This window comes from Equus caballus, chromosome 12 (assembly GCF_041296265.1).
Source record: "Equus caballus isolate H_3958 breed thoroughbred chromosome 12, TB-T2T, whole genome shotgun sequence".
Classification (NCBI taxonomy): domain Eukaryota; kingdom Metazoa; phylum Chordata; class Mammalia; order Perissodactyla; family Equidae; genus Equus; species Equus caballus.
In genome coordinates, this window is record NC_091695.1 from 28,873,209 (window position 1) to 28,896,425 (window position 23,217).

General features: G+C 37.0%; 2 protein-coding genes across 2 annotated transcripts; one reads left to right on the top strand and one right to left on the bottom strand.

Moving 5' to 3' along the window:
* Nucleotides 1–954: 954 nt before the first annotated feature.
* On the bottom strand, nucleotides 955–1,911 carry LOC138916474 (olfactory receptor 5A1-like). The gene has a single exon (XM_070229120.1). The coding sequence runs from the start codon at nucleotides 1,909–1,911 to the stop codon at nucleotides 955–957; it is 957 nt and encodes a 318-aa protein (XP_070085221.1).
* Nucleotides 1,912–21,883: 19,972 nt separating this feature from the next.
* LOC138916475 (olfactory receptor 5A2) lies at nucleotides 21,884–22,843 on the top strand. The gene has a single exon (XM_070229121.1). The coding sequence runs from the start codon at nucleotides 21,884–21,886 to the stop codon at nucleotides 22,841–22,843; it is 960 nt and encodes a 319-aa protein (XP_070085222.1).
* The last annotated feature ends 374 nt before the right edge of the window (nucleotides 22,844–23,217 follow it).

The window sequence follows — 23,217 nt, forward strand, 5'->3', positions numbered from 1 at the left end:
TTATGGGAGCAATGGGTTTGGATAGAAGAGAGCAAGAGGAACTCAGAGTGTGGTGATCAAAAGGGAGACTAAGCTGTGAAGTGGAGTCAGGTGCTGAACTGGTAAAGGAATGACATGGTTGAAATCAAGGAAATACAGACCTAGTAGGCACTTTAGGTGACAGAGACTGGGAAGAGAAGAGTACGGATGTGATATCATGGGACACAAATTTTCCAGGCCCCTACACAGCTCAGATAGAAATGGCGGAAAAGGGTAATGTACTTTGGTACATTTTGTTTAGAAAATTATTCAGTAGCCATAATGGGAATCCAACAGGGATACCTTGGAGAGAATGTTTAATGGAGTAAAAAGGCATCTTGTTTTGTAAAGTACCTCAACTATACATAGTGTATCTTTTTTGGATCCTGCCATATGCTAGTAATAAGAGTTATACACATGTACAACTTCAGGGCTGTTTGTTGTTGAACACGGAAGGCAGCATTTGGGCAGAGTATGGGCTCTGGAGTCAGGAGGACCTAGGTCTGAATGGGATTCTTGCCCCTTACTTTCCGTATAACGCTGGGCAAGTCATTTTTTCTTCCTAGGACCTCATTTCTTCATTTGTAACATAGGGATAGTACTATTTGCATCATAGCACTGCAATGAGTATTTTATTAAATAGCTTTTGTGCCTCATATATGTTAAGTACCCAATAAAATGCGGTTGCTGTAATACTAATTGTGAGAATCCCAGGGAGATTATTTTTGTGCAATAATCATTTCCCCTTTTTGGCTATCCATGGTGGGATCAGTGGACAGATCACCAGGGGGAACAGTGAGAAAAATTTGGCAGGAGGAGCCTCCATTTCCAAATATGCACACAAAATGTACCTCTTGCCTAAGCCAGAGGTGGAGGTAGATATCATGTGTTATATAAGTCTCTGTCAGTTTGGAGAAATATGTTTTCAATCATAAACTAGGAAAACACTTTCTTATTCTCCAACAACTTCCACAGGGCATCTTTGATCTCTTTGTTCCTCAAACTGTAGATTAGAGGGTTCAGCATGGGGATCACCAGTGAATAGAACACAGACACCACCTTGTCCCTGCCAAGAGAGTAGCTGGAGCTGGGTCGCAGGTACATGAAAAGGGCTGTCCCAAACAGCAGAGTCACCACCATCAGGTGTGAGGCACATGTGTTGAAGGCTTTCCTTTGGCCTTCCACTGAATGGATCTTCAAGACAGCAGCAACTATGTAACTGTAGGAGATGATGAGGATGAGGAATGATGTTCCCCCAATAGTGACCACTACAAGAAAATTCACCACTTGACTGAGGAACGTGTCAGAGCAAGAAAGCGCTAAGACTGGTGGGAGGTCACAGAAGAAATGGTTGATGATGTTGGGTCCACAGAAGTGGAGCTGAAATATAGAGCAGGCCTGGATCAGGGAGCTCAGGAAGCCACTGAAATATGCCCCAATCACCATGTGTGTACAGAGACCCTGGGACATGATGGCAGTGTAGAGCAGGGGACTGGAGATGGCTGTGTATCGATCATATGCCATAGCAGTCAGGAGAAAGCACTCAGTTAGACCTATGCCAACAAAAAAAAAGAACTGAGCAGCACAACCCAAGAATGATATGGTCTTCTGCTCCTGGAAGAAGTCAGTGAGCATCTTGGGAGCCACTGTGGAGGAGTAACAGATGTCAATGAAGGACAAGTTGCTGAGGAAGAAATACATGGGTGTTTGCAGACGGGTGTCACTTCTGATTAGAAAGATGAGGGCCAGGTTCCAGGAGAGGGTCACAAGATAGAAACCCAGGAAGGTCACAAAGAGCAGGACCTGGAGTTCTGGATGGTCTGCAAATCCCACGAAGATGAATGTGATCACTGATGAGCTGTTCCAGGCCTTAGTTGTGGACGTGTTTCCCATGGACCACAATGACAAGATGCAGATCTGGGATAATAATGACAATCTGCATTACAGTGGTATCAACAAATAATTAAAAAATATGTGAGAGGGAGGGCAAAGTATTACAGAGGATTACAACTTTATGCAAAGATTCTCTCTCTTTCTCTCAGAAGGCAATTATAGTCATTGTCTTAAATATTTGCTTTTTAATATAGCATGGTTGATATGAGCTTAAACTTTGGATTCAGACTTCCTGTGATCAAGTCCTGCCTCTACCAATTAGCAGCTGTGTTATTTTGGGTGATATGTATATCATCTCTAGGCTTCAATTTCTTTTTCTTTAAGACAGATGACAGGATCAATGTCATACATTTATTTTAAGAATTAAAATAAGGCAAAGTTTGTAAAGTGCCTGATACATAGTAAATCCCTGATGAAAGTTATTATTTGGACAGTTTTTTGTATGTCCCAGATGAGTTACCTCATGCCCTGAAAATAACTATTCATCTAACTTATTTAAGTTTCAGTATTAGAATGGAGAAACCAAGGGAGGGACCAGGTTCAGCTACGTAATTGTGAAACAACCAATCAGACATTTAGAATATTTTTTTTAAACTTAAAGTCTCAGCTATGTTCCATTTTGACATTTTATGTAGACTCTAAGTAAAATGAAATTTTTTTTTACTTTTATTAAGATTATGATAGTTTACAACCTTGTGAAATTTCAGTTGTACATTATTGTCAGTCTTGTTGTAGGTGCCCCACTTCACCCTCTGTGCCCACTCCCCCATCCCGCTTTTCCCCTGGTAACCACCAATCAGTTCTCTTTGTCTACATGTTTAACTTCCACCTATGAGTGGAGTCATACAGAGTTCATCTTTCTCTATCCGGCTTATTTCATCAAAAAGATTAGGCCAGATGTGTATAGAAATGCTCTTAACTGTCAAATATTAGATCTGAATATACTAACATAGTTCCACTTTCAAATTTGTCTTCAGTCTGAGCTCTCTAAGCTATTTAATTGTTAAGAATGTGGATTCTGGCTATAGCCTGCCTGGATTTAATTCCCAGCTTTACCATATAATATATGTGTGATCTTGGGCAAGTTAGTTGAACTCTCTATGACTCTGTAAAATTAGGGATAATAATAGCACTTTGTTATTAGAATTCCTTCTCTCTCTCTGTTTCTTTCTTTCCTTCCTTCTCTTCTTAAATCTCTTTTAAGACATGCATGGCCCATAGTAAGTGCTCTACAAGAGTTTTTTATTGCTGTTGTTATTTAAAAATCTAAATTACAATGTAACCTCAATCAAATTCTTATAATTTTCAGTATATGAAGTATCTTTCAAGATCAGGGACTTGATTCCACCCAATCCACATCTATAAGAATTTCCATCACCCCCTCCACATCCACACTAAGTCTCAATCCACATAAATCAGAAAAGAACACTTACCATCAGCGGGTCTTTGAACCTGAGGTCCTAACTCAGCAGAAGGCACTAGGAAAAGTGTGGTCAGAGGGCCTGGTGGCTCATGGTAAATGACCCTTATAGGTGTGGGATATATTTTGATCCTTCTTCAGGTTTTAACCCAAACAATTTAGAAATCATCAAAATTACCTATCTTTTAAACAATATTTTCATTCTGTTCTACCTATCTCTTTAAATATGATGACTCTCACAAATTTGCTTTTGTTTTTCAAAATGGAAATGTTATTTTATGAATTTTAAAGCAATATGTGAGAACTGGAAGATAATTAGATCAATAAACAACGGTGAAATAATAAACCTAAAAATCATGGGCACTTCCTGATCAATGCAAAAAAACCCTCTTAAAACTGGAAATTATGACAATCTATCTCCCGAAATTAGAGCTCTTAACATTTAGGTGTATGCCTTTCATGTTCAAGTATATGTATATGCATATGGCTGTTTGTATCAAAGACCCTCTACAATTTACATATATTATAGAAATTATTCCAAGTCAATAACTTCACAATTTGGGAAGTAATGCTTTCTCTATTTGCTATAAATTTTTCTGGCTCAGTTTAGGAAAGCCACGCCATTTTATTATCTCCAATTTTTCATAAGTCAATCTACATCTACCTATTGCCAGTCAGTCAAGCTATCATTGATCTTTACTTTCCTCTTGGAAATTGCACAGAGATATGCCCTTGGTATAGACTCCCTCTCTTCTTGCACTCAATAGCTCCTGTTACAGATTTTCCAGTTCTAAACCTTAAAATTTGGGTAATGAGAGAATGTGAAGCTCCTTTTAGCCATCACCATGCCATCATTTGTGCAGAGTTTCAGAGATCTCTTACACTAATCTCAATCTTGTCAAATATGGCTTTAAGATATGTATTATGTTTAGAGGCTCTGCAACTGTTTGTGAAAGGTGTGTAGAATTTCCAGGATCAGGAGGGGATTCTTTCCTTTTGAAGAAAATAAAAGGGCCTCCAGCAAAGTTTGACATAACCCAGTGCAGATGTAGTGCCACACAGAGAAATTGGGAGCTAAACAAAAACAGCTCTACCGGAACCCTCACCCATTCTGTGTAGGGTCTGCCATTTAGCAAGGTAGAGACCTGAGGTCTGTGATGTTATTAAAGGTCATTTGGGCACCTACTCAGGTTAGCACAAAGGGAAGGGGGATGAGTTGGTGGTGATGATTCTGGGTAGACTTCAGGGTAAGCCTGGTTCTAATCCTGTTTCTACCACTTGCCAGCTGTGGGATGTTGGGCAACTCATTTAGTCTTTCTGATCTTCTATTTCTCCATTTGTAAAATGGGGATAACAGTGGTTACTTAAGAGTTGTTTGAGGGTTGTTTAAGATAATATGTGAAAGCCTCATGGGTCTTGAGATAGGACGTTTGCTTAATAAATTGGGAATGTTATTGCTATCAGCAGTGAATATTCCATAAAGAATTATTTATGGAAATTAGCCTTATTTTGGAAACGCTTCCTTCTCATGTGGCAGGTTGAAGTGTGCTTATCTTACAGACATAATGAGTTCACTGATAGACCATGTAGCTTTGTAAAAAGTGTTTAGGAGTGAGATTGAAGAATTTAATCATCTGGACTTGATGGGTCAACTGAAAGTCTGTTTAGAGTGTTGCCATTAGGGCAGAGAACTTCCACATTTGGAAGGAACAGAAAGTGAAGCTGGACAAATTGAAACAAAAAGAAAAGAATATCCTGGGTTTTATTCCCACATATAGATTCTCTGAATCTTACTCTAAAACATTAAGTGAAAGGTATATTAAGAGTTGTATGGAGCACTTTATGTCACCAAACTCTACTCATGAAGTAGTGCTTCTTCCCTTGAGAAAGGAAATCTCCTTCACTCTTACTGCAAACTCAGGGAGGCTCAGTTTGGTCTGAGTCTGGACTCCCTTTGATCCTAGAATACAAGTATAATCAACACCAGGCCTCTTTTACAGAGCTGAAGAAGGAAAGTTTGAGAGGCTCAGGACCTCATTGGATTCATAGATGCTGGAGGTGAATGTTTGTGAATAACACTAGCCTTCAAGACCATAGTGAAGATAAAATAATACAGTAAAATTAAGCATCTAGCACAGTACCTTGCACATAGCAGACACTTAGAGATTGATGAGAACTGGTAGGGTGGATTTACAACTCAGGTCATCTTTTGACAAAAATGGCAAGAAAGTGTTAAGTTTTATAGCCAAATCTTCCTAATCGGAGCTTAACAGGTGCAGTTGGTGATGGAAGAGAAAAATGGAATAATGACGCAGAGAACCTGAGCTAAACTGTGGAGGTGATGTGGGTTTTCTATGGTTTCTCCGTCATTCATGATCTGGGCTGTGTCCTTCACTTCATGATGCCTCCTCCTCTCACTCCTCCAGGAACCTGGTGTCCACAAGGTCTTGCTCTTCTAGCTCTGTCTATCATCTAAATGCACAAATGGTTGATGTAACTGAAAGAGACTCTCTCAATGTGAGGTGAGAATTCAAAAGGCACCAAGAGATTAATTCAAGAATTAAGATTCAGATGGTAAAATTCAAGCCATCAGTCAGAAAAGAGAAACCGGGTTTTAGAGATTAGAGATCTCTTCAGTGTTTGGAAAATCTGCTATGTCAAGTCTGTCCCAATCACACCCCTTCCAAATTACTTTTCAGACTACTTACTAATAATTGGGGCTGTGTTAAAGGACATAGCAATCCCTTCCAAAACTTCATTCCCTCTTAAATCTCTTTCTAGCTGCAAGTGCTCAAACATGGTCCAGGAGGACCATCAAAGGAGCAGAAAGGTAAGATTTGGGCTGAATTTGAGGAAAGACAGATAGAATTGAAAGGTATATGGAGGTAAACTAAAATCCAAAGAGCTTCTTAGCCATCTATATGGGCTTGTAGATCTAGGGTGCTTTATAAGTGAGATTAATATGAGCATGAAGACAAAAAGTAAAATATGAATGGCTGCACCCACCTTCTCCCTCTTGTTCTGTCTGACCCTTAGCTGATACTTGTCTTGAGTTCTGCTTTGGAAGGAGTCTAATCAGGCTTTGGTAACTGCTTCCAGTCCCCAAAGTGCTAATGAGTTGGAGAGCAAGCTTGAGGCTGATTTATTTATCAAAGGTCAAAATATCCACTTGGTGAATAGAATGTGTGGGCAGAAAAGTGGAGGGAAAAGATACACAGAAGAGGAAAGATGTAATCTTAAGAAATTCTTCTGCTGTCTGCTAATATCTGCATTTGGGGTCATTTTTGAAGTGTTTCAAAGCTGGGGCTGCAGGGGAATTTGAGAGAGGTTTTTTTTTCCTCTCTCCTTGGAGGTGTTTCATTACATTTTCCCTTGAGAGTCTTTTTGAAAAAGAAAGAAATGTATTATCCAAACTTCACAGATTTGTAGTTAATTGATCTCTGGGGTGGTATGCTCATATAAGTGCTCTGAAGAAGATGCTTATTAAACTCCATCCCAATGGCTTTCTCATCCTCCAAGGCTACTCAAGATCTCTTCTGGTAGTACATAAAGAACAAGCTCAAGATAACATTGGGACACATAGGCAAGATAGACGCCTATTCTGCAGAAGAAAGAAAGATTGTAAACAAACAAACAAACACACAAACAAACTCTTTTCCACTCCTTCATAGAAACTTTTTGGCCTGAAGTATTTTAAGCGGATGGGAATTCAAACTTATTGAGCTTCTACTATGTGCTAAACTCTGTACTAGGTGTCTTATGTGTGATAACTCACTAAATCCTCCAAACCCTCCCTTGCAAGGAGGAAACTGAAATTCTGAGAAAGAGTAAGCTGTTCAAAATTTTATAGCTAATAAGGGATTGAGCCACTATTTGAACCAAGGACTGTGTGACAAGAAATCCTGCATTTGCATGTATGGTACATGCATTTATTTTGGAACTCAATTGCACATAAATGTGTATATATGGTCAATCGTATCTCTCAACTCATAATCCTTTCTCTTTTCACAGAATCCTACTACCTTCCTCCAGGAGAAAGACATTAGATACAGAAGTTTTCCTCTAAAATTTTTAGAAACTTACTCTGACTTAGCATGATAGAGTATAAAGATGTAGGATTTTTATTCTATGGAGGGCTACATACAACAAAAAATAATTTGGGTCCAGGCATTCAATAAAAATCAAGGCTTTAATTCATGTATTTGAAGATGAGGGGAGAAAAATAAAAGGTTTGATTCACTTGTTTCTTAATCTGAGAATATTGAACTGTCATCTTTTAAAAATAACTAGAATAAATAGTGGAATATTGATTCCAGCTCATGGCCAACTAAGAGAGAGAAAGTTTCTCTAACCAGACAAAGAAAGAAATAGAGGGGGAGACATCCAGGAGAGGCTAAGGAATAGAATTCCAGTGAAAACATGGATAAGAGAGATATTATTTATTCGTCCATTTTATAAGTCTTTATTAATGCCTCTTCTGTGCCAGACCCTGTGTAACTCATCAGAGACACACAGAATGGAAGATGAGATAAGAATTTTGCCTGTATGGTGCTTACATAATAATGGAGCTACTTACGATGAAGTTGTCACTGAAGACAAGCTTTGGAAAACCAAGCTACTGCTGCCTTGACCATTATGTTTGTCATAACGACTAATATGATGGCTAGATGGGATGGATGGTTCTGACTCCACTGAAGAGTTTTCATAAAGAAAGTGACAAGCTTGGGGTTTTAAACTCTCAGCTCACCTCCAAGACAACCAGAAAGCCTCTATAAAGGCTCTAAAATAAATATTTTATTTCTTGTAGATTCAAGGTCGATAAGACTTAAAATCAGATGCAAACTTAATTGTGCAGATCGCAAAGCCTCTTAAATTAAAGTTACGACATGTTTGAAAAAGAGGAAGACCCTGAAATTTGGACTGGGGATACTTCAGTAGGCTCTAAGGAAGTTGATAATCTTGAACTCCTAAATTATCCCGAGCCTTTCTAGCCATGAGAATAGTCCCTTTTAATCTGTCTGAAGAGACTAGCCTTCCTTTTTGCAATAAGTATTTATTAGCCTCGTGTGAAGCATTGCCTTGCAAGGGGATGCCTGTCCACATTAAGCCCCACCAAACCAGCCTTCATTGCTGCCAGATCATAATTAGATTCAAATATCAGCATGCTCCAGGAGGACAAGTAAAAAGTATGACTTTTGAGAAGAGATTATTTTTCCCAAGCTTGAAAGATGTTGAGTTATTTTGGAAAAATCCTGGGGGAACATATGTAGAATGGGTTCTAAATGTGTTAGGAAGAAAGACAGACTATAGCATTAGGTTGGGTAAAATGTATTCACATACTCTGGACTGTGGCTCAGTACAAAGGAAAGAATCCAATGTTTTAGGGAGATAGAAATTTTAAAGTAGGTTTATCATGTGTGATCTACATGCTAATCCCTCCCCAACCACGTCTATCTAGAGGGTTGAGAGGGAAGTCCCGTCATTCAGGCATGGAGGAACAACAGAAGGGGGAGAACCAGCATCTGTGAAAATTAGCATGTAGAATGACAGTGAAAGATGCTGTCATTGAGAAGATGTCTTGATTTTTTTGTACAGGCAAATGGTGGTGCTGAACCTCCAGAGACAAGGTGGACAAAGTTAATATATTGGGCAGCAGGACTTATACAGTCTGAGTCTGGCTTTTTTCATCTAGCATCTTGCATTCGTGATTCACTCGTATTGTTGTGTGTATCAGTATCCCATTCCTTTTTATTGCTAAGTAGCATTCCATTGTGCGAATGTAAGACAATTTGTTTAATTATTCTGCAGTTGAAGGACATTTGGATGGTTTTCACTTATGGGCCATGGTGAATAAAGCTGCTATTAACATTTTGATACAGATTTTCTTGGGAACACAGGTTTTCATTTCACTTGGGTATACATCTAGAAGTGAAATTGCTGGGTCATATAGTAACTTCATGCTTAATTTGATGAGAAACTACCAAAATGTTTTCCAAAGTGGATGCCTCATTTTTCATTTTTATTAGAAATGCATGAGAGAATCAGTTGTTCTGTATCCTTTCCACCTTTCGGCATTGTCAGAATTATTTATCTATTTATTTATTTATTATTTATCTTTGAGGAAGATTAGCCTTGAGCTAACATCTACTGGCAATCCTCCTCTTATGTGAGGAAGACTGGACCTGAGCTATCATGCATGCCCATCTTCCTCTACTTCATATGTGGGACGCCTACCACAGCATGACTTGCCAAGTGGTGCCATGTCCACACCCGGGATCCGAACCGGCGAACCCCCGGCTGCCGAAGCGGAATGGGCGCACTTAACTGCTGTGCCACTGGGCCAGACCCAGAATTTTTTGTGTTTTATTTTGCTGTTCTACTAGGTCTGTGTGGGATTTCATTTCAGTTTAACTTGCATTCTCCTGACAAATCGTGATGTTGAGTATCGTATGTTCATTTACACATGTGTTTTGCTGAACTACATGTTCAAATGTTTTGTCCATTTTTTATTTGGTTATTTTTTAAAAGAAATGTTGAGTTTTGAGGATTCTTTTTTCTGGACAAGTACTTTACCAAATATATGATTTACAAATATTTTCTTACAGTCCATAGCTTGCCTTTCTTTCTTTTAATAATGCCGTCAAGAGCAGAAGAAATTACTTTTGATAGCTGATTTGTCACTTTTTTCTTTGATGGGATTGTGCTTTTGGTATTGTATCTTGGAAATTTTTGCCTAACCCAAAGTCATAAAGACTTTCTCCTGTGTTTCTTCTGGAAATTTGTAGTTTAGATTTTACGTTTAGTTGTAAGATCCGTTTTGAGTTATGGTGTGAGAAATGGATTGTGTTTCACATTTTGACACATGGATATCCAAATGTCCAGCATTGTGGAAAAGAATATCTTTTCTATATTGAATTGTTTTTTGCATCTTTGTTGGAAACCAATTGATCATAAACATGTGAGTCTATTTCTGTACTCTCTATTCTGTCCCATTGATCTATACTATATTTATCCTTTCTCCCATACAATACTTTCTCGATTTCCTTTGCTTTAGAATAAATCTTAAAAACAGCTAATGTGAGTCATCCAACTTTGCTCTTCTGTATAAAAATTATTTTGGCTCTTCTAGTTCCTTTGTCTTTCCATGTAAATTTTAGAATCAGCTTGAAAATGTCTACAGAAAATGCTACTGAGATTTTGGTTTGAAATGCATTGAGTCTAGAGATCAATTTGCGGGAATTAATATCTTCCTACATTGAGTATTCTAATAAATAAACATAATATATGCCTCAATATACTTAGATATTTGATTTCTTTCATGAGTGTTTTGTAGTCTTTTTCGTACAGATTTTGTTAGATTTATACCTAAGTATTTCATGTCGTTTTTTGGTGAGAATGTAAATGATACATTTAAAAGTTTCAATTACCAATTGCTCGTTATGAGTATGCAGAAATACATTTACTTTTTAGATATTAATCTTTTGTTTTGTGGCATTGCTTAACTTATTCTTTTTTCAACTTTATTGAGGTATAATGGACAAATAGAAATTTTACATATTTAAGGTATACAATGCAATATTTTGGTATACATTGTGAAATGATCACAATCAAGCTAATTAACATATCCATTACCTCACATAGTTACTGTTTCCTTTCTTCTTTCCTTCCTTTCCTCCTTCCTCTCTTCCTTTCTTCTTTGTTGTAAGAATGCTTAAGGGCTACCCTCCTACCAAATGTCAAGTATACAATACAGTATTGTTAAGTGCAGTCACTGTGTTGTGCATTAGATCTTTAGAACTTATTCATCTTGTGTGACTGAAACTTTCTACCCTTTGACTGGTATCTCCCCATTTTCACTCCACCTCGCATCTAGTAACCACCATTCTACTCTCAACTTCCATGAATCTGACTATCTTGGATTCCACATTTGAATGAGGCCATGGAATATTTGTCTTTCTGTGTCTGACTTATTTCACTTAGCATAACCTCCTCCAGGTTCATCTACGTTCTTGCAAATGAAAAGATTTTGTTCTTTTTAAGACTGAATAATATTTCTTTATATCTCTATATATCATATTTTCTTATCTGTCCATCTGTCAATGGATGTTTAGGTTGTTTTCACATCTTGGCTATTGTGAACAACGCTGAAATGAACTTGGAAGTGCAGATACCTCTTGAACACACTGATTTCATTTTCCTTGGATATATGACAAGAAGTGAGATTGCTAGATCATATGGAAGTTCTATTTTTAATTTTTGAGAAACCTCCATAATGTTTTCCATGTTGGCTGCACTAATTTACATTCACAGCAACAGTACACAGGGGTCTCTTTTTTCTACATTCTCGCCAACGCTTTTCATCTTTTGTCTTTTTAGTAATAGCCATCCTTAGAGATGTGAAGTGATATCTTAGTGTGGTTTTGATTTGCCCATGCACACTCGTGTGTGTGTGTGTGTGTGTGTGTTTGTGTGTGTTGGGGGAACAGAATGAATGCAAAGAATGACAAGTTAATTGTTTTCTTCAAGGATTTTTCCTTCCCCACACTCTCACTGGTCCTCTGTTTTTCACCCTCTACACATTTTGTTTATGCCATTTCCACTTCTCTCAGAGTTTAAATCAATAATGCTATACAAAACCAGTGCTCCTGCTAAAATCAGCTGGGGGATTAAAACATGATCAGAAAACAATGAACAAACAAATTTTCCAGAGTTTCTTCTCATCTAGATTCATTCACATTCCTATGCCTGTGACTCTTCAGCAGAGAGTCTCACATGCGTTTGTACAACAATCTATCATTGTGTTACCTACTATTTTCTTTCCTTCCTGGTCTGTATCATGGTGGTGTTTCCTGCGGATACCTGCCACACCACTAACTATGATGTAAACCAACATTAGTGTCAAAGCTGAAATGCTGGCGTTGAAGACACAGATATCTGCTCTGAGAGGATCATCACCTGATGCCACCCAAACTACTTTCACTTTCAATGCCCCATTAAGTATTAGTCAACACTCTTTTTCCATTTCTTTTTCTTTCCACTATTCTTTTTCGAGGCCTCTTGTGCCAGAACTCAGGAATGAATTTTGGGCTGGGCTGAAGGATGATTTGAGTGATAGAAAAATGGCTCTTTCCAGAATCACCTCTCTCTTCTGAGACGGCATCATTGTTCTGAAACCAGACGAGTACAATTTGATTCTTTTCCTTTGAGATTCTCCCTTTGAGAGTTCCCAAGAGACATTCAGATGAATGGACATTTAGTCAGAGCAACATTCAAAGGCTTCTTGGAAAATTCATACTCAAGATGGTGTTGATTCATATGTATCTTCAAATACCTTGATAAGCAGGGAAAATTTTGTGCTTTTTTTGCATAAACAATTATTTGAAAAATTTCCTGCAATTTTCACTATATCAATGGTTAAGGATATTTTCATTTTATTTAGGAATCAGTACTTATAATTTCCTAATTATTCTTTTTTAACAGTTTTGCTTGTATTTCGAAACTCTGCTATTGAGTGCATACAAATTTGAGATTATAGCTTCCTGTTTGAGATAACCTTTTTATTTCTAGTAATGTTTCTTATCTTAAAGTTTGCTCTGTAACATTGGGAAAGCTACAGCAGATTTTTTGGGTTAATTGTGTGATACCTCTGTCCTTTTGTTTTCAATCTTTCTGTGTTCTTATATTTAAATCATGTTCCATTAGTAACGTATAGTTGGGTTTGTTGTTTTTAACTAGTCTGACGATCTTATCTTTCACTTTGAGTACTTGGAGTAATTATTGAAAAACTACGTATTTCAATTTAATCAGCCGGAATTGACTCTTTGAAATAAAAAATGAATTAGTACTTTCTCCCACTTCTCCTCTTAACTGCTTCCCAGTTATTACTGTTATTTTTCATTTATTTATTTTTTTCATTCTGTTGACGTCATACTGGTTTATTACATTGTATAATTTCAGAAGTACATTATTTTATATAAATTTCTGTATAGACTGCATCATGCTCACCACCAATAGTCTAGTTTTTATGTCACCATACATATGTGCCCCTCTACCCCTTTCCCCCACCTCCGACTCCCTTCCCCTCTGTGTAACCACTAACCTGTTCTCTTCGTCCATGTGTTTGTTTATCTTCCATATATGAGTGAAATCATACAGTATTTGTCTCACTCTGTCTGGTTTATTTTGCTTAACATAATGGCCTCAAGATCCATACTTGTTCTTGAAAATGGGACAATTTTATCTTTTTTATGGCTGAGTAGTATTCAATGTGATGTATACATCACATGTTCTTTATTCATTCATAAGTCAATGGGCACTTGGGTTGCTTCCAAATCTTGGCTATTGTGAATAATGCTGCAATGAACATAGGGGTGCATAAATCTCTTTGGACTGTTTATTTCATATTATTTGGATAAATACCCAGTAGTGGGACAACTTGATCACACGGTATTTCTATTTTTAATTTTTTGAGAAATCTCCTTACTGTTTTCCATAGTGCCTGCAGGAGTTTGCATTCCCAATAGCAGTATATGAGGGTTCCCTTTTCCCTACATCCTCACCAAACTTTGTTATTTTTTGTCTTGGTAATTATAGCCATTGTGATTGGTATAAGGTGATATCTCACTGTAATTTTTATTTGTATTTCCCTATTAACTAGTGATGTTGAATATATTATCATGTGCCTGCTGCCCATCTGTATATCTTCTTTGGAAAAATATCTGTTCATATCTTCTGCCCATTTCTTGGGCCGGCCCAGTGGCGCAGCGGTTAGGTTCGCACCTTCCGCTTCTCGGTGGCCCGGGGTTCCCTGGTTTGGATCCCGGGTGCAGACATGGCACTGCTTGGCACCCCATGCTGTGGTAGGTGTCCCACATATAAAGTAGAGGAAGATGGGCACGATGTTAGCTCAGGGCCAGGCTTCCTCAGCAAGAAAGAGGAGGACTGGTAGTAGTTAACTCAGGGCTAATCTGCCTCAAAAAAAAAAATCTTCTGCCCATTTCTTGATCAGGTTGTTTGTGTTTTTGTTGTTCAGTTGTATCAGTTCTTTATATATTTTGGGAATTAACCCCTTGTCAGATATATGATTTGCAAATATTTTCTTCCAGTTGGTGGGTTGTCTTTTCATTTCACTAATGGTTTCCTTTGCCTTGCAGAAGCTTTTTAGTCTGATATAATGACGTTTGTTTATTTTTCCTTTTGTTTCCCTTGCCTGAGTAGACATGATATTTGAAAACATGCTGCTAAGACCAATGTCGAAGAGTGTACTACCTACATTTTCTTCTAGGAGTTTTATGGTTTCGAGTGTTACATTCGAATTTTTAGTCCATGTAAAGTTAATTTTTGTGGATGGTGTAAGATAATGGTTTAGTTTCATACTTTTGAAAGTGGCTGTCCAGTTTCCCCAACACCATTTTTTGAAGATACATTCCTTTCTCCATTGTATGTTCTTGCTTCCTTTGCTGAAGATTTGCTGTCCGTTGATGTGTGGTTTTATTTCTGTGCTCTCAATTCAGTTCCATTCATCTGTGTGTGTGTGTGTTTCTGTATCAGTACCATGCTGTTTTGAGTACTATAGCTCTGTAGTATATTTTGAAGTCAGGGATTGTGATGCCTTCAGTTTGATTCTTTTTTCTCAGAATTGCTATGGTTGTTTGTGGTCTTTTGTTGTTCCATATAAATTTTAGGATTCTTTGTTCTACTTTCATGAAGTGTGTCATTGAGATTCTGATTGGGATTTCATTGAATGTGTAGATTGCTTTAGGTAATATGGGCATTTCAACTATGTTTATTCTTCCAATCCATGAGCATGGAATATCTTTCCATTTCTTTATCACTCTCCAGTTTCTTTCACTAATGTCTTATAGTTTTCAGCTTATAGGTCTTTCATCTCCTTGAGTAAATTTATTCTTAGAGGTTTTATTCTTCTGTTGCAATTGTAAATGTGATTGTATTCTTGAGTTCTATTTCTGCTAGTTCACTATTAGTGTATAGACATGCAACTGATTTTTATAAGTTGATTTTGTACCTGCAACTTTGCTGTAGCTTTGGATTATGTCTAATACCTTTCTGGTAGATTTTTTAGGGTTTTCTATATATAGAATCACATTGATCACAAACACCTAGAATTTGGCTTCTTCCTTTTTAATTTTACTCCGTTTTATTTATTTTTCTTGCCTAATTGCTCTGGCAAAAACCTCCAGTACTATGTTGAATAGGAGTGGTGAGAGTGGGCACCCTTGTCTTGTTCCTGTTCTCAGAGGAATGGCTTTCAGTTTTTCACCATTAAGTTTGATGTTGGCTGTGGGTTTGTCCTATATGGCCTTTATTATGTTGAGGGAGTTTCTTTCTAAACCCATTTTATTGAGTTTTTATGGTAAATGAATGTTGGATCTTATCAAATGCTTTCTCAGCATCTATGTAGATGATCATGTGATTGTTCTTCCTCATTTTATTAATGTGGTGTATCACATTGATTGATTTGCAGATGTTGAACCATCCTTGCATCCCTGGTATAAATCCCACTTGATCATGGTGTATGATCGTTTTAATATATTGCTCTATTTTATTTCCAATATTTTGTTGAGGAATGTTACATGTGCGTTCATCGGTGATATTGGCCTGTAATTTTCCTTCTTTGTGTTGTCCTTATCTGGTTTTGGTATCAGGGTAATGTTAGCCTCATAGAATGAATCAGAAAGTGCTGCATCTTCTTCAGTTTTTTGGAATAGTTTGAGAAGGATATGTATTAAATCTTCTTTGAATGTTTGGTAGAATTCTTCAGAGATGCCATCTGATCGTGGCCTTAGTTTTTTAAGAAGTGTTTGATTCCTATTTTGATGTTTTTCCTTGTGATTGGTCTATTCAGATTCTCTATTTATTTTTGATTCAGTTTTGGGAGGTTGTATGAGTCTAAGTATGCATCCATTACTTCTAGGTTTTCCAATCTTTTGGCATATAGTTTTTTTATAGTGTTCTTTTATAGTCCTTTGTATTTCTGTGGTTTTCACTAAAATATCTCCTCATTCAATTTTAATTTTATTTATTTGAGACTTCTCTCTTTTTCTTAGTGAGTCTGGCTAAGAGTTTGTCAATTTTATTTATCTACTCAAAGATCCACTCTTAGTTTCGTTGATCTTTTTTCTTTTAGTCTTTATTTCATTTATTTCTAGTCTAATTTTTATTATTGCCATCATTCTGCTGACTTTTGGCTTTGTATGTTCTTGTTTTCCAAGTTGTGTTAGATGTAGTTTAAGATTACCTGTTTGAGATTTTTCTCATTTGTTGGGGTAGGCCTGTATTGCTATCTCCTAGGATGCTCTTAGGACCCCTTTTACTGCATCTCATAAGAGCTTGTATGTTGTGTTTTCATTTTCCAGGTACTTTTTAAAAAATTTCTCCTTCGATTTCTTCGTTGATGCAATGGTTGTTCAGCAGCATGTTGCTTAGACTCCACATAATGTGAATTTCCCAGTCTGTTTCTTGTACTTGATTTCTCATTTCATAGCATTGTGATCAGCATGATATGATTTCAATATTCTTAAATTTATTGAAGTTTCCCCTGTTTCCCAACATATGGTCTGTCCTTGAGAATATTCCATGTGCACTTGAGAAGAATATGTATTCTGCTGTTTTTCAATGTCATTTTCTTTATATATCTATTAAGGCCATCTGGTCTAGTGTCTCATTTAAGGCCACTGTTTCATTGTTGACTTTCTGCCTTGATGATTTATCCATTCACGTAAGTGAGGTTTGAGGTCCCCTACTATTATTGTGTTATAGCCCATTTCTCCCTTTATGTCTATTAATAGTAGCTTTATTTACTTTGGTGCTCCTGTGTTAGGTGCATACATATTCATAAGTGTTATGTCCTCTTGATGGAATGTTTCTTTTATCATTATATACTGCTCCTCTTTGTCTCTCACTGTCTTTTTTATCTTGAAGTTTGATTTGTCTGATATAAGTATGGCAACATCTACTTTCTTTTGTTTGCCATTTGCTTGGAGTATCATATTCCATCCCTTCTCTCTGAGGCTGTGTTTGTCTTTAGAGCTGAGATGTGTTTCCTGGAGGCAGTGTAATGTTGGGTCTTCTATTTTAATCCATCCAGCCACTTTGTGTCTTTTGAGTGGTGAACTCAATCCATTTACTCTTAGAGTGATTATCGATATATGAGGGCTTAATTTTGCCGTTTTGATGCTTGTTTTCTGGTTGTTCTATATTTCCATTGTTTCTTTTTCCTTGTATTTCTGACTGCCATTTCAGTTTTGTGGTTTCCTGTGAAGGTTTTCACTTTATTTATGATGTGGGTCTGCTCTGATTTTTGTTTAGGGGTTACCATGAGGATTAAAGATCTCATAGATGTGATAGTCTATTTTCTGATAGCCTTTTGTTTCCATTAGCCTAAGTAGGTTACATCCCTTTCCTCTTCCCCTCTGGTCATTGTTGTCACAAATTATTCTTTTTTGTGCTGTGGATTTGTGACTAAATTGAAGTGTTTATAGATATTTTTGATGCTTTCCTTACCTTTATCTTTTATGTTTTAATTAAGTTTTTACTAACCTTTCTTGATATTGAGCTGCAGTTTTCTGATTCTACTTGTCTATTTTTCTCCTTGCTCAACATTTTGTAAACCTTTGCTTTTTAGTTTTAGATGAGAGGTCTCCTTTCAACATTTCTTGTAAGGAAGGCCTAGTGGCAATGAACTCCCTTAGCTTTTGTTTATTTAGGAAAGCTTTTATTTCTCCATTGTATCTGAGGGATAGTTTCACTGGATAGAGTATTCTTGCCTGAAAATTTTTGTCTTTCAGTGTTTTGAATATATCATTCTATTCTCTCCTAGCCTGCAATGTTTCTGTTGAGAAATCTGCTGAAAGCCTGATAGGGATTCCTTTGTAGGTTATTTTCCTCTGCCTTGCTGCTCTTAATATTTTTTCTTTGTTATTGACTTTTTCCAGTTTTAATATTATATGCCTTGGAAAAGGTCTTTTTGAATTGATGAAATTAGGGGTTCTATAGGATTCATTTATTTGTAATTCCAGTTTCTTACCCAGATTTGGGAAGTTCTCAGATATTATTTCTTTGAACAAGCTCTCTGCTCAGTTTTTCAGGTGAAGAAATTGACATTTGAGAGATTTTAAAACTTCATACATGTTTATGTAGATAAAAGGACAAAGCTAGAATTTGAACTCAACCCTTTCAGTTGGAAATTTGTGTTTTTAAACACTATACGTCAGTACAAGGCTTGATCTATTTGTGTGCAGTTTACTTCCAATGAAGGGTAAGCTGTCCATCAAAGCAAAAGGAAATCTTCCCGGAGCCAGATCAGGGAAAGCTCCAAAGAGAATAAGACAGGGGACTGTAAATAAGACTCTGGTGATGGGTGGTTGGCCTCTTTCCTTGTCACCTCAGAGAACAATTATCAACCAGAAATGTTTAGCTCTAATGATCACTGGGCTTTTACTTTGGATGCAGGAGTGAGTGACAGGCAGCCACATGGTGAAAGAGTGTGGCTACACCTGCCCATTAAAATAATGAGCTCCCAAAGGCCATGTTGAAGACTTCATAATAAAGGAGCAGGAATTCAAGAAACAGATATTACTACTTGAATGAAGTCAAAGTATAAAAAAATGACTGAATCCGAAGCCCCGCATAGAGCAGTGGAAATGCAGATGAACTGAAGTTTGCAAAAGATGTTATTGGATCAAAGCAATCAATAATTCTTCTCTTGTAGCATGAGATCTCAGGACACTTCTTCCTAAAGTAATTCAGTAAGTCCAACTCCTTCCCTCCTATCTCATTCATCCAACACATGACAGTTATAAATTTACAGCCTATTCCACATTTTATCTGTAAAAGGGCAGAGTAACTCTACCCACCTTCAGAAATGAATAAATGAGTTAATATAAATCAAGTCCCTAGAACAGTACTTGGTACTCAATAAGCCCTCAATAAGTACTTGGTACTCAATAAGCCTTATATATATAATATAATTATATTATATTATTATAATTGAGTACTCTCTATAAGCCACTCTGCTAAGCTCTCAGGATAAGCAGTGAAAAAAATTCATTTTTTTATATAAATATTTTCTGTACCTGGGTCCTATACACTGTTCTAGGGACTCAGGATAGATACAACAGAGAAAATTCTCTGCCTGTCTTTGAGTAGCTTACATTCTGGTAGGGAAGATTTTATTAAGATAAGAAACACCAAACTCATCATTTCCTCTTCCGTAGGATTACCAGATTGATGTCATAGTGAAGAGTGGTCTTGGTTTTGGGTGCTCAATCAGTGACTGATTATGAGAAGATTTAAAATTTTAGAAAACACAAAGCTAGAAGCACTATTTATTTATTTTAACAGTTTTATTGAGATCCCTTTAACATATAGAAATTGTTTATATTTAAGGTGTATAACTTGATGATTTTGTATATATGCACACATTGTGAAAAGATCACTGCAGTCAAGCTAAATGACTTACCCATCACCTCTAGATAGTTACCCTTGTGTGTGTGGTTATAAAATTTAATTTAAGATCTGTCCTCTTAGGAAACTTCAAGTATACAATACAGTAATGTTAACTATTGTCACCATGCTGTTCATTAGATCCCCAGAACTTAATTATCTTGAATAACTGGAACTTTGTACTCTTTGACCAACATCTCCTCATTGTCTTCTCCCCATACCTGCCCCTACTGATCTATTCGCCTGGAAACTACCATTCTACTCTCTACTTTTATGAATTTTGATTTTTTTTAGATCATGGAGAATTTGTCTTTCTGTGTCTGGCACATTTTACTAGAATAATATCCTCCAGGTTTATCTACATTGTTGTAAATGACAAGACAGTCTTATTTTTTATGGTGGAACAATATTTCATTATCTATCTATCTATCTACCTATCATGTATCATCATCTATCTATCTCATATTTTGTTTATCTATTTACCCATTGATGGACATTTAGGTTGTTTCCATATCTTGGCTATTGTGAATAATGTTGCAATGAACATGGAAGTGCAGATAGCTCTTTGAGATACTGATTTCATTTCCTTTGGATATATACCCAGGAGTGGAGTTGCTGGATGATATGGTAGTTCTATTTTTAATTTTCTGAAGAACCTCCATACTGTTTTCCATAGCGCCTGTACCAATTTGCAATCCCACCAACATGCAAGCGCTCCATTTTCTCTACATCCTTGCCAACACTTGCTATCTTTTGTCTTTTTAACAGCCATTCTAAAGGATGTGAGGTGGTATCTCATTGTGGTTTTGATTAGCATTCCCCTGATGATTAGTGATGTTGAACACCTCTTCATGTAGAACAGTGTTTAATATGATGAATGAATAACACAATCAGATAATTGCAATTTGATGTAAATGTGCTGTGTAATCAAATTCTATAAAATGATAAAATATCAACAACTTTGATTTTACCATCGGGTCTTCTCTAGGGCACTTCTACCTTTTTACACCCATTTATATTTCCTCATTTGATCTTACACTAGTGAGGTCTTTATTAATGCAATGACCTGTCTTTCTTAATGCAAAATGTTCATGGGCTTACCTCATGTCTTCAGAATGATAATCTGGTTGGCCTGATGACATCAAAGTTGTCCTTTGCTTATACTGAAATTATTATCCTTAAATATCTAATGAACCATGTTCAGCTTTTCTTCTTCAGGAGATACTGGTTTTTGCTTGTTTTTGACCACATGGCTCACCCAATTTCAGTCAACTTTGGTGTTGCTTCCCCTCTCCCCCCATGGAGATACGTCCATAGCACTTCTATCTCATAATGGTACTGATGAGTTAGTCCAACTTTTGATCTTTTCATGCATTTTATTGAGTGACTTGTATAAAAAAATTATATAATTAGAAAAAAATTCTAGTTCTAAACATGCATGTATATGTGTGTGTGTGTATATATATATATATATACACATTTCTCTTAGTTTTACTTTAAAAGAATAGAATGTTTTGTTATGGGTTGAATTGCTTCCCTCAAAATGGAATATGTGAAATCTTATAGCCTGTTGTGTTTAGTGCCTTTTGGGACTCTTATACTAAAGATTTATAAAATATAAGAAATTCCTAACTTTATTATTAATTTGGGTTTATATTTTGAAGTCAGAATTCTAAAAAGCCATATGAAACCCAAGTCCAGAGGAACATTGAGACTCATTAGATTCAATCTTCCCATTTTCAGTTGAGACAATGAGGATCTTCAGAGATGAAGTGAATTTTCCACAGTTTCCAAGGAGTTAGGAATGGAGCTTCAGACAAAACTCAAATTACTGACTCCCAGTTGCTCTCTGCTCTATTAGATGGATTCTTTTCTGGTCAACGAAGTATATAACATACAGATTTTAAATAGTGCCAAGAGATTACCATAGGCCGACTTCCTCCGAGAAGACTTTGCCCAACAGGTGGCTAGGACGTTATTGGTATTAACTGTTTATATGACCTTCTAGAAAACATCCATTCAAATAATGACAAACAAAATCTAACTGATCACAAGATTGCTTCTTTCCTTTATGAAGGATGCAGTTCTATGGCTGTAGGAAGGAACAACACAATTGTGACAAAATTCATCCTCCTGGGATTTTCAGACCATCCTCAAATGAAAATTTTCTATTTTGTGTTGTTCCTGGGGATTTACCTCCTGACCCTAGCCTGGAACATGAGCCTCATCATCCTTATCAGGATGGACTCCCACCTACACACACCCATGTACTTCTTTCTCAGTAACCTGTCCTTCTTAGATATCTGCTATGTATCCTCCACAACTCCCAAGATGCTCTCTGGTATCATCACAGAGAAGAAAACCATTTCCTTCATTGGGTGTGCCACGCAGTACTTTGTCTTCTGTGGAATGGGGCTGACTGAATGCTTTCTTTTGGCAGCCATGGCATATGATCGGTATGCTGCAATCTGCAACCCGTTGCTCTACACAGCTGTCATATCCCATACACTTTGTTTAAAGATGGTGGCTGGGGCCTATGTGGGTGGATTCCTTAGTTCTTTGATTGAAACATACTCTGTCTATCAGCATGATTTCTGTGGGCCCAACCTAATCAACCACTTCTTTTGTGACCTTCCTCCAGTCCTGGTTCTGTCATGCTCTGATACCTTCACCAGCCAAGTGGTGAACTTCATTGTGGGTGTTGTTGTTGGAATGGTATCTGTCCTTGTGATCCTCATCTCTTATGGTTACATCGTTACTGCTGTCGTGAAGATCAGTTCAGCAAGAGGTAGGACCAAGGCCTTCAGCACCTGTGGCTCTCACCTGACTGCTGTGACCCTCTTCTATGGTTCTGGTCTCTTCATGTACATGACACCTAGTTCCAGCTACTCCTTAAACCGGGACAAGGTGGTGTCAGTGTTCTATGCTCTGGTGATCCCTATGGTGAATCCCATCATCTACAGTCTTAGAAATAAGGAGATTAAAAGTGCTGTAAGGAAAGCTATGGAAAGGAAACATGTTCTTTCTCATGAGCACTCATTTTTCTGACCCCGAGGTAATGTTTACAATAAAGCTGTGAGTTGGGTCAATTATGCTGACTTTCATGTAGTTCTGGACTAGTTGATTGACACAATGATTTTTGTTTACCAGGATTTGTGTAGATTCAGCTTATAAATGCTCAATTTAGGAAAAAGCTTCACCATGACAAAGACTGAGCAATCTGAAACATCAAAATAGAGTTGTTGTCTGTAGGAGGAAAACTAAAAAAATGTTAGTCCAGCATTCAGGGTGACGATTCTAAAGGTAGGATAGGAATATATAGCATAATAACCTGAGGACAGGGACATTTTTTCTAAAAACAATTGCCTTTCCATCTTACGAGGTTCTAACATGTTTCCTTTAGGGCAGATGAGCACTGCAAG

Bases quoted from the DNA above. Each gene is read 5' to 3' on its own strand.
- LOC138916474 (XM_070229120.1), bottom strand. From the start codon at position 1,911: ATGGGAAACACGTCCACAACTAAGGCCTGGAACAGCTCATCAGTGATC.
- LOC138916475 (XM_070229121.1), top strand. From the start codon at position 21,884: ATGGCTGTAGGAAGGAACAACACAATTGTGACAAAATTCATCCTCCTG.